Below are 12144 nucleotides of genomic sequence, written 5' to 3'. Positions count from 1 at the left end.
ACCAAGCTTTTCTCCTCCCTCACCCTCTTGGAGGAGCCTGGGCGAATCGATGTTTTCCGTTCCTCCATTGGCCAGGCCTTGGGGAATGTCTTCGAGGTTTTAGCTTGGGACTGCAACACTGTTCGCTGGAGCCTGGACCCGTAACCTATCGAGAAGGTGAACGGGGAAGGGGATCCTAGAACAGTGGAAAGGAGAAACCGCGGGGGAGGTAGCGACTTGGGCGGGGGCAACATTACTGGGAAGAAGGACCGAAAACAGAACCAAGGCCTTGTCTGGGAAGGAACCCTTCGGGAGGGCCGGGGCGAGAGAAAAGAAAAGAGGAAGTCCTGGTGATCCGGGGTCCGGACCCTCCCCTCTTCCGCGCATTTCCCCTTTTTCGGGCCCTTCCTCATCCTTCCCCATCCTCCCCTCCTATCTTATATTCAACAACATTGTATACGTTTGGATTTCATGATTATCAGGAAGCATTTACTGTTATATATTTATTATATTTACTATGTGCCAGACACTGTATTAAACTCTGGGGATGCAAAAAGAGGTAAAAGACAGTCCCTTCTCTTAAGGAGTTCACAGCCTAAATGGGAACTTGTTTAGAATTAGAGTTATGATACTTTGTATATTAAGATATATGTGCTATCGCTGTTTTGTATTAATATGTAAATATATACACACATTATATGACAGATTCACAAATATGTATACATATGTAGTGTATAGAAACTTGAAGAAGATTTGCAGAGATCTTTATGTTATCTTATTGTACCCTCATAACCACCTTTGTAGGTGGATGTGATCATACTCATTTTACAGAGGAGAAAATTGAAATGGAATGGTTAAATTACTTATCCAGAGCCATACAGCTAAGTAAGTGCCTGTGGTTGGATTTGATTTCAGGTCTTCTGACTCCTGTTCTGGCACTCTACTACAAGACCCAGTTAATAAGAACAGAAGCACCAGCTAGTATTTATAATAGCCGCTATTTATGTATTATGCTAGTTGCTACATTTGTGTATTTAGCATTTATATATTTGGAGAGTATTCTAAAAGTTTTAGCGCAATTGTAAGCTGTTACATTTCAAAGTAGATCTATGACTAAGCAAGTCACATTCCACTCTTTCTGACTCAGTTTAATTTTCATCTTTTTTTGTTATTATTTATATGCGTGGGTTTTTTTTTTTTCTCTTTCTCTTTTTTTTCTTTTTGATCTGATTTTTCTTGTATGGCATGACTATAGAAATATGTTTAGAAGAATCTTTGCATATATTTGCAAAAATAAAAAGCTATTACTAAAAAAAAAAAAAAAGAAAGGGGTGCTAATAATAGCACCTATAGCCCTGGGTTTTTGTGAAGATAAAATGTTTTATAAACATTAGTTTATAAAGCACTTAGCAAACCTTAAAGTGCTATTAATTGCTAGTTATTTTTAGGAGGTGGTTGGAAGAAGGCTGGTAGTAATGGTTCTTTAAAGATTCTAATGTGGGTAATGATCTGTTGACAGAGGGACTAAGAAGAAGAATGGATGCAGCTCTGGAAGAGAAAAGCAGAAAGAGGAAACAGCCACAAAATGAACTTTTCAGAGGGTCTGGGGAAGGTACAGTCACTAGAAATCCAGATAATGAAGAGAGTCACCCTAAGTGGAAGGTAAGTGCCAACTAATCACTATCTTGAGGTTGTTGCTTTCCCCAGTCACTAAGAGTTGAAAGATTTTATAATGTAAGTAGGTTCCACAGAATCCTATTTCAAGATCTTCATGGTGTTATGGAAGTGAACTCCACAATGGTGACTTGATAGGTAAGCCCAATGAAGTAGGCGTATTGCGGTGCAAGAGTAGATGTAATAATAAGGACAATATGTAAAAGTTAAGTACCAACTATGCAGTTGAAATAACTCCTCACACTTTTTGTATGTTGTTCTTTTTTAAACTTACTTTAGACTCTTATTAATATTTTTTACCAAATGAATTGAAGAACATACCTTGCAGTGTCATGAGACAAATGAAAGGAACACTTAACTTGGTGGGCTTATTCTTGTTTAGTTTGAGGGCTTCTCTCTGGAATTTAATGTTTATGGCTCTAATGTTACCATAGTAAACAAGTTCTTTATGAACATAATCATATATAGGTTTAGAACTAGAAGTGACCTTAGAGGCCATCTTGTCCAAATTCCTCATTATGTAGATGAGACACTAAGTTTAAAAGACCTATCCATTGTCATGTTTATACTAAATTGTAAAACCAAGAATCAAACCCAAGTCCCCTGAATCCAAATCCAACACTGTATGTGTCATGCTGCCTCCCCAGTTTAACAGTAGGAAGGAAGGAAAGAAGGATTTATTTAGGACTTACTATGATATAGGCATCATGAATCCAAATCCAACACTGTATGTGTCATGCTGCCTCCCCAGTTTAACAGTAGGAAGGAAGGAAAGAAGGATTTATTTAGGACTTACTATGATATAGGCATCATGCTAAGCATTTTAAAAACATTTTTATTCTCTCAACCATTCTGAGAGATAAATGCTGTTACCATCTCTCTTTTGTCGTTAAAGAAACTGAGTCAGTCAGATGTAAGTCACTCAGGTAATAAGTTTCTGAGGCTGGATTTGAATGCAGATCTGTGTGATTCTAAATCTAGTACTCTATTCTGCTACATGAATGCCCCTTTTCAGCCAAACAAAAAACTATTTAGACATTCGTTGATAGGATTATTTTGTTTTTGAAACATATTTTACTTTGCTTTTTCATCTGCAAATTCATCAGTGATTATGAGTGGCTATTTCCCATATTTCAGAAAGCTCGCTTATCTACCAAATTATTTGTTAACAACTGCGAAATAAGCCATGATAAGCTACGTGAACTGCTGAAGTCTGCAGCATTGGGAAAACAGCATGAATCCACTGAACAAGAGGTTTCTAATTTGGGGTGAGTGAACTTGGGTTTTATGTTTATATTATATATAACCACATTGTAATGTAATTGGTTTCCTTGGTTATCCTATTTCTTTTTTTTAATACATTTAAAAATATTCTGAAAAGAGGTCCAGAAGCTTTACTCAACTGCCAAAGAGATCCATGACATAAAAAAAAGATTAAGAATTCCTCAACTAAGCCAAGGTATGAAATGAGTTTGGCCACTGTTTGTAGGCACCAATTCTAATCTATTTTATGTGTGTATTTAAAATTCTGCTATACTCACATGACCAGAATGGTGGCTGAATACTTGTAACAACCCCATTTTCTCTTGGGTTCCAATTTTAAATGCCACACCAGGGGAAAATTGGAGTTAATACATAGAATTTCGCTTTTTCCAAATCGCTTGGCTTGTGACCATTCTATATGTGAAGAATGTTTATTTGACCTCTGGTAACAGCTGAGTGTAATATCTGTTAGTTCTTGATAATCGTTTTTATGCATGCCTCCTCATTGTTACTTGAAGCTAACTTTAAGGTCTTACTGTTGCCTGTGTATTGCTTTTCAACAGCTGGTGCCATCTTTCACACCCAAAGCATCTGAACAGTGTGGTGGTTATTGTTCTTCAGGGAGTAAGTCAACTGCATTTTTACAAGTTCTATTTGCAGTTCAAACACCTCCGAAAGGCATTCAAACATGTAAGTTGAGAAAGCCTTCCTGTGTAGCAGTCCTAACCAGGTCTTCCTCCTTTGTGCCTGATATGTTATCTCAAGATGTACCTTTCTTCTTGTGATCCTAAAGATTCTATTCTGTTTTAGACACTCTTCCTACGGCCAGGTCTGGATTGCTGTGGTGAATGGTATTAAGGTTCAGGGCTAAACTTATAGACAGACTGTATTACTGACTTGCTTTCTCAGTTAGCGTCCCTGTTTCCTTTCTTGAAAAATGGGAATACAACTACCAGCTTGATTTACCTAGGATAATAAGGATCAAATGAGATAATAGATTGAAAAGTACAGTGTCCCTATGCAGATGTAAAGTAGCCTAAGAGGCTGTGTTCACCAAGCAGCTCTATAATGAGTTCTTAGTGGCTTTTGTTGACCCACTTCATTTTTTATTGGAATGATTGAGGACAAAGGGATGCTTAAGGATTTTAATATAGAATCAGTTAGTAACATTTGAAAGGTGAGAAATAACCAAAAAAAAGGTGGGGGGGGTCAAGAAATAAGTGAACATTTTAAGTAGGTAGTAGAAAGAGCAGGAATAATGGCTCATATTTCTTTGTATGCTTCATAGAACCTAATATTGTATTTAGACTGTGCAAAGTAATAAGAATTAACTTGCTGAGTGAATGGATAAACTTAAAAACTGCTTGAAAAAAGACAACATAATTTTCTAGGCACAGGCAAATACATGTATTGCCCTTTCTTCTCTATTTCAGACACCTGGCAGTGGAGAATCCTACTAGAGACTATTATTCCAGGGACTGCACAGGTCACACTCTGTATGTGACATTTTAGGTGTTTAAATTCTATAAAAAGACTGTCTCCACTTGTAGCCTGTGTTGAAACATTGTGTGAAGTTTTCCTGTTAATATATATAAATTGATTTTGGAACAAAAACAAAATGATCTCTGGCCTAAAATAACTTACATTTTTAACACATACACAGCTAAATCAATTAGAAACAATATATAAAGGTATTTAAAAATAAAATCAATGTATTTTTTGATTGAGTAGTAATACAGTGCAAAAAGACTGAACTTAATTAAATGGTGATTGTCCATACTCCTAGTTTATATCAACCCTTGTTCTCCTGAACTTAAAGTGTTCCCTTAAGGAGAAAGGGAGTTTTGTACATCTTTAGATATGCACATGAGAAACACATGACATGAACTGGTATGGATAAATCCTGGTTAATCCATTAAAACATAGCTTAGGACCTACTCACCTCTCTTTTGTACTATATAATAACCTTTTTAGTATTCTTGCTGTCTATAGTCTTTTCCTTCAGCAATCCAGAACATGACAAAATACTTTTCCTAAAGCACAGATATCTGATTGTGTCTCTCATTGCACTGCTCAGAAACCTTAGTGGCTCCCCGCTGTGTTGGGGAATATTGAAGTAGCTTTTTAAGATCTTTCATAACCTGATAACGCTTACCATTCAAGCTTTTTTTTATATATTATCTCACCCTCTCATGCATTCAGTATTATGACCAAACTGTGTTGTTAGCAATCTTCCAGTCTCCCCGAGTCTCCTTTCCCTCCATTGGCTTAGAATGTACATATTTCCCCTTTCATTTCCACTTAGTGTCTTTTCTTTAAGTCCCAGTTTTGGTGCCATCTTTTTCACATTCTTCCTTGATTTTCTTCAGAAGAAAGTGATCCTTTTCTCCTCCAATTTTCTTAGGATATTTTTTCTACTTTTATCATAATCTATCTTCTATCATACCTGTTTAGGTATCTTCCTTCTCCTCACTTTGATTGTAAGTGTGCTTGAGGCCAGGAATTACATCTTGTTTTGTCTTTACCTTTCTAGTACCTAGCATGTTGCCTGGCACCTGGTTATGTACTTACTTAGTAAGTGTGTTCACTTAAAACTAAGAAAATTAATTCATAGACACAAAATACTCATAGGTTGCTAAGCAAAAAATTCCTGCCTCTGTTAGACTGAATTGTCTCCCAGAAAGTCTGATCAAAGAATAAAGGATGAAATGCATGAATATTGAGAGCCTAGAAATTTTAAAAGCTATCTAATTTTAACAAATATATTTTATTTGGGTGGTATTACCTCATTACCTTTTCAGGGGTGTTAGTGAAAATCTATTCCGTTTACTCACTGTTTGCATAGAGATTCCGTTTGCCAGCTCCATCAGCCAATTTTCTAGCAGATATTATTGGAGAACAACCTAATGGAAATAAAGAAGAAAGAATCCTGTCTACATCCAGCACCATGCAAGGTAGAGATGTAAATCTTGTCAATGATTTGCTCCTTCAAAAGGATGTTATGAAAATGTTAACAATTCTATGAACTAAAAACATTTCAAACAATTTGTAAATGCCATTTTACTTAATAATCTGCCCTTGTCTCTGGGACCTGGTTCCCTCCATTATTTTCTCTTTGTACAATTTCTCTATTAGCATCTTTTCTTCTGCCCATTGTCATATGCAGGTTACTCTCTTGAAAGTGTTTTTCTCAGTACAACTGATCTTTCTAACTACTAACTTTTTAGTGATTTAACTTTGTTTTATTTTTTTTATATGTTGAGCATTGAGACTTTTTCATAGTTTGTTTTTCCCCATTAAAAAAAAATTCTGAGGGGCAGCTAGATAGCACAGTGGATAGAGTACCGGCCCTGAAGTCAGCAGGACCTGGGTTCAAATCTGGCCTCAGATACTTATTACTTCCTAGCTGTGTGGCCTGGGCAAGTCACTTAGTCCCAATTGCCTCAGCCAAAAAAAAAAAAAAAAAGAGAAAATCTGAACTTTACAGACATCAATTAAAGTGAGGACTTTCATATACATAGTAGAATAGAGAGTGCTGTGTATGAAACTATGAATCTTTGAAATACAGCTTGCTTTTCTCTTCAAGTATATAATAAATTTTGTATTATTTTTAAAAGTCCTGCTTGTCTTTGATTCCTTTTGATCCCTTTTGGGTCTTAAAAAAAAAACACACACACAAACATTTCAATAATCTACTTGTTTTTTTCTTTTCTCATTTTAGAGAACCCCTTTTCTTAACTTCTCTCTCTCTCCCTACTTTTTTGCTTTCCCCTCCCCCAAAAGAAGAATTTGAGAAAAAGTAGCAAAATCTTTATAACAAATATTCCTAGTTAAAGCAAAATAGATCCCCACATTGATACGTCTAAAAATGTATATCTTACTCTACAATCCAATTCCATCTTGGGTAGCATGTATCATCATCAGTTCTCTGGAATCGTATGATTGGTTGTTGCATTGGTTTAGAGTTCTTTCAGAGTTTGTCTTTACAGTGTTCACTTGGTTCTCTTTACTTTGGTTTAGTTTATACAAGTCTTCATAAGCATCATCTTCAATTCTTCTCCTTTTCATCTCCAGTATCTTAACTGTTGCCAGGTCCTATCAATTCTGCCTTCCTGATGCCTCTCATAAACACCTCCTTTTCTCTTCAAACACTGCCACCACTCTGGTTCAGGCCCTCATTACTTGAGGTTCTGGGATGATGACTAATACAGTAGTAGCCTTCTAGTGGATTTTCCTGCCTCAAATCTCTCTCCACTCTAGTCTACTTTCCACTCACCGGCCGAGTGATTTTTCTAAAACATAGGTCTGACACATGTCACCCCCTTACTCATTAAATTTTAGTGGTTCTCTAATATGTCAAGAATCAAATATAAACCACCCTTAACTTTTAAAACCTGGCCTTTCCTTCTTTTCTAGTCTTCTTACCCCTTCATTTCCTCCATGTGCAATGCAGTGACATGTGCAGGCTCTCATTCCCTCATATCTTGACTATTGCAATAGCCTATTGGTCAGTCTGTCTCTCTCAAGTTTCTCTGCATTCCAATCTATCCTTCATTCACCACAAATGATTTTTCTAAAGCCATATCAGACCATGTCACTCACTGCCCTACTTAGTAAACTCCTCTGGTTCCCTATAATATCAAATAAAATCCTTTACTTGGAATTCAAAGCTCTTCATAACCTAGCCCCCGCTTATATTTCCAGTCTTACACACCTTGTGCAAAGTCACCAGCTTCACTTTCTCCTCCAGACCCATCTGAGTCCAGTGGCCAGACATAGATCAGGATGGCTGGAGATGACCCTTGATACAGTGGGAGACCCTGGCCATTTTAAACTAAAGTCTTTAACAAGTCTCAGTTTGACTGAGGCAATGCCCAATTAGTACTAAGGCTAGGTAAGAAATGAGGCTGAGAATGGCCGCTCATATCCAGTGAAAACAAAAAAATTTGGGAGGTGAAGACCCTAGGGGTTTTTGGCCAAACAGAAACACTTGTCATTTACATTCACTCTGAGCCAAAGAGGGCTCAAATATGACCAGGGACCTATTGCTGGTCAGTTGATGACAGCCAGAATGATTTTAGCTTAAGTAATGGTTCTAGTCTGTAAATCCCAAGATATCTTGTGATGTTTCAATGATTAAACTTTATATTCCTTTGGGTAAAGTAGCCATAGGTAAGGGTATGATGTCGTATGTGGAGAAAGGGAAAAGAAGGGAAAGAAAAAGAAAGGAAAAAGTCATGTTGCCCAACTGGCCAGTTCCAGTTGGCTCCCCAGTGAGGCAGCTCCTACTCCTATTTTGTCAAAGAGGACCATGATCCATGCCATGCCAGGGAATTGGATTGAAGTGAAGGAGGCTGTGCAAGGTCAGCTGCCTCACTTTCCCCTCCAGAACCATCTGGGTCCTATAGCAATATATCTTGGGATTTAGAGGCTAGAACCTTGCTCTAAAACAAAATCACTCTGGCTCTCATTGTATAACCAACAACAGCTCCCAGACCAAGCTCCACTTGGTCATTGCTTGGGCCCTGATTAGCTCAGAGTGCATGTAAATGACAAATTGTTTCTTCTGTTTTGACCAGAAACCTCAAAAATCTTCCCCTCCCTGATTAATTTTTTTTTCTTGACTGAAGCCATTCTCTGCCTCATTTCTTACATATGCTTAATTACTGACTAGGGCATTGTCTCAATCAAACTGAGACTTGTTGAAGACCTTAGCTCAAAAAGGCTAACATTTCTCACTGCATCAAGGGTCATTTCTAGTTCTCTTGATCTATATCTGACCACTGGACCCAGATGGCTCTGGAGGGGAAAGTGAGTCAGATAACCTTGTACAGTCCTCCCTCACTTCAGTACAATTCGTTTGCTAATCGAGATATCCCCTTCTTGATGTCATGATCTTGTGTGAGAAAGAAGAACCAAACAACAATAAACCAATCTGATAAGTGTGAGGCAGAACCTCAGGGTTGTCTTAATTTTATATTTCTCTAATTATTGGTGATTGAGAATTTCTTCATATGGTTGTTAATACCTTATATTTCTTCTTTGAGAATTGCCTGTTCAGGGGGCAGCTATGTGGCACAGTGGATAAAGCACCAGCCCTGAAGTGAGGAGGACCTGAGTTCAAGTTTGGCCTCAGACACTTAACACTTCCTAGCTATGTGACACTGGACAAGTTATTTAACCCCAAATTGCCTCAGCAAAAAAAAAAAAAAAAATTTAAGAGAATTGCCTGTTCATATTTTTTGAACAGTTATAGCTTGAGGAATGACTTTTTCTTATATATTTGAATCAGTTCATTACATATCTTGGAGGTGAAACATTTACCAAAGAGCCTCATGCAAAAATTTTTTTCCCCATATAATATTTCTCGTTATTTTAACTGCATTGGTCCCTAGTTACTGTCCTGTCTCCTTTATTTTACTACAAGTCTTAAATGAATAATTTAATTTTATATTTAATAATTTAATAAATGAATTCATTTTCTCACTTCCTATTCATTTCTTTAAATCCCATGTAATCTGTTTTATTTCTTAATGTTCCCAAACTTCTTTCCCCTTCTACCTGCTTGTTTTTGTCCATGGTATTGTTACCTGAGTTTCAAAATTTTACGTTACTCCCCACCATTACCCTTATTCCTAATTAACAACTCAGTCCTGTTGTTTCTCCATGTCTCTACCATACTTCTTTCTTTGCTATCTTTGCTCTAGTTCAAGTCTCAGCAATTTTATTTTCTCTTATTCAACTTTCTATGTTATTTATATTTATTTTATTATAGTGGTCTAAATATTTTCCCCACTTCTCTCCAAACCAAAACCAGTTCTTTAATATTCATCTTCTTTCCTACCAGTCCTGTAATATTCATCTAATAAAAACACCATTTTGATCATACTGTACTATGTTTTAGAAATTCAAATGGCTCCCCATTACCTACATGATAAAGATCAGAGTCCCAAGTCTGGAATTAAGGGTTCTCTGTGATCTATTTCCAATATACTTTTCCAATTTTATCTTCCTTTATTACCTTTCACAAATGTTCTGTTTTAATCAGTTCCATCTATTCTGTAGTGCATTCACATCTCTTCACCTTTGTGTACACTGTTTTCCTCACCTGAAATACTCTGTTCCTCCTTTTCCACCTACATGAATTCTACTTCAAGGCCCAGCTTAAGTCTCACTGTGTCCTTGATACATTCCCTGAACACCCAGTCTGAAGTTTTTTTCCCTCCTGAAATCACACTTTTTATCTCTTGTCATTTAATACACAAGTAAACAGAAAAGTGTCTCCAAATCTAGAATATTGGTTCCATGAAAGAGCTACACTTCCTCCTTAGTTGTGTTATCTGTATTGTTGCATTTGGATACAGTGTGGCATAATATTATGGCCCAGGTGGTCACATAGCTCCTGAGTGCCGCTAGAACCAGATTGAAGTGTAATTGAGAAATTTTTAACAAAATAAAATACAACAAAAATTATATTAATCTGTGATTTTCTAAGTGATCCACAGGGATCCGTTTCTATTTGTGTTTGACACTATTTAGCGTAATGAATTGAGAACTGGCCTCAGATTCAGGAAGTGCTGGGTCCTAGCCTCATGTCTGATACATACCAAATCTGTAGCTCTAAGCAAGTAATTTAATTTCTCAGTGCTCTGAACAGCTCTCCACTTCTATAAGTTACAGAGAAGGTGACAACTTGCATTGTAGAGGGAGTTTTCTCATTAGGCTATTCCCTATACCAAACAAGTCACGGGTCTAACATTGTCCCCATACACCATACCTTAAAAGTTTCACTAAATAGTTGAGTAATAAGGAAATGATTTTTCTTTTTCTTTGTCTGCAGTAATTTTTTTTTTTATTATTTACAATTTTGTTTTCCCCAGGTACATGTAAAACAAATTTTTTACAATTGTTTTTAAAATTATGAGTTCCAGATTCTCTTCCCTTCCTCTCCTTCCCCATCTCCCATTAAGAAGGCATATGTGAGGGGCAGCTAGGTGGCACAGTAGATAGAGTACCCGTCTTAAAATCAGGAGGACCTGAGTTCAAATTTGACTTCAGACACTCAATACTTCCTAACTGTGTGACCCTGGTCAAATCACTTAACCCTAATTGCCTCAGTCTCCCCACTCCCCCCCACAAAAAAAAAGGGCATATGTGAAGTTATACAAAACATTTCCATAGAAATCATGTTGTAAAAGAAAACATAGATCTCTTACCCACCCCCACCCCCACAAAACTCAAAAATCAAGCTGAAAAAAAAAGTATGCTTCAATCTCTATTCAGATACAATCAGTTCTTTTTCTGGATATGGATAGCATTTTTTATTATAAGTCCTTCAGAGTAGTCGTGGGTCACTATATTGCTAAGAATAGCAAAGTCATTCAAGGCTAATCATCATACAACATTGCTATTACGTTGTACTCAGTACATTTAACTTTGCTTGAGTTCACAGAGGACTTTCCAGGTTTTTCTGAGAGCATCCTGCTCCTCATTTCCCATAGAACTATAATATTCCATCATAATTACATATATTTCCCAATTCATGGGCATCCCCTCAATTTCCAATTCTTTGCCCTGAGAAGATAGTTGCTGTAAATATTTTCATACATACAGGTTCTTAAGAAAATTATTTTCAAAGATCTCCAGTAGGTTCTATAACATATAACAGATATGTTGTTGGGAAGGAACATTTTAACAACTCTGGATCTATTTGTTTCAGTGTCATCATCTTCTCTTGCTAACCCACAAGCCATCATCGACCTGCAAAATGATCCCATCATTCAGAAATACGGACATGAAAAAGTAGGTTTGGTCAGATGCCTATTGACCAAAGAAGAGATGAAAAAATTTGACTTTCCACTCCAAGGTTGGTTAAGATTACAATTAGCATAGTGCCAGAAATATATAAAGATGACAAAGTTATTTTAAAACTAGTGCATTGATATTTGGTCTTCTTAACCTTACCCACCCATTCTTTTATTAATAATAGTGATGCTTTAATAGAATTTGAAAGCTAAGTCCATAGGGACATGGAACAAAGTTAAACTCAGTAATTTTCCCCTGATTTTAATCTTGTTCAGTTTATATTAAATCCCCTTTTGATCTTGGGAAGAAGTGCTTTTATATAGACTATTCCTTTTCTGTGAATATTAGCATAAAAATTCACTGAGAGAACAAAATGACAGTGGCCAGAGAAATTATACTAGCCAGTATTATTTCTTAAATAAA

General features: G+C 36.6%; 1 protein-coding gene across 3 annotated transcripts in view; it reads left to right on the top strand.

Annotated features, from left to right (window-relative positions):
* The first annotated feature begins 9 nt into the window (after window positions 1–9).
* The window catches only part of REXO5 (RNA exonuclease 5), a 34050-nt gene continuing 21915 nt past the window's right edge, over window positions 10–12144 (top strand). The window contains exons 1-6 of one of the 3 annotated variants that reach the window (XM_052001378.1): window positions 10–156; window positions 1499–1641; window positions 2791–2921; window positions 3480–3606; window positions 5762–5870; window positions 11636–11782. In XM_052001378.1, coding sequence (XP_051857338.1) covers window positions 1516–1641; window positions 2791–2921; window positions 3480–3606; window positions 5762–5870; window positions 11636–11782 — 640 coding nt within the window. In that variant the 5' untranslated portion in view covers window positions 10–156; window positions 1499–1515. Of the gene's footprint in view, window positions 157–1498; window positions 1642–2790; window positions 2922–3018; window positions 3113–3479; window positions 3607–4349; window positions 4413–5761; window positions 5871–11635; window positions 11783–12144 lie in introns of those variants that run through there. The other 2 variants (XM_052001370.1, XM_052001385.1) reach the window with 2 other exon arrangements.

This window comes from Antechinus flavipes, chromosome 1 (assembly GCF_016432865.1).
Source record: "Antechinus flavipes isolate AdamAnt ecotype Samford, QLD, Australia chromosome 1, AdamAnt_v2, whole genome shotgun sequence".
Lineage (NCBI taxonomy): Eukaryota > Metazoa > Chordata > Mammalia > Dasyuromorphia > Dasyuridae > Antechinus > Antechinus flavipes.
The sequence above is the reverse complement of the archived record's forward strand: the minus strand, read 5'-3'. Positions and strand labels throughout refer to the sequence as shown.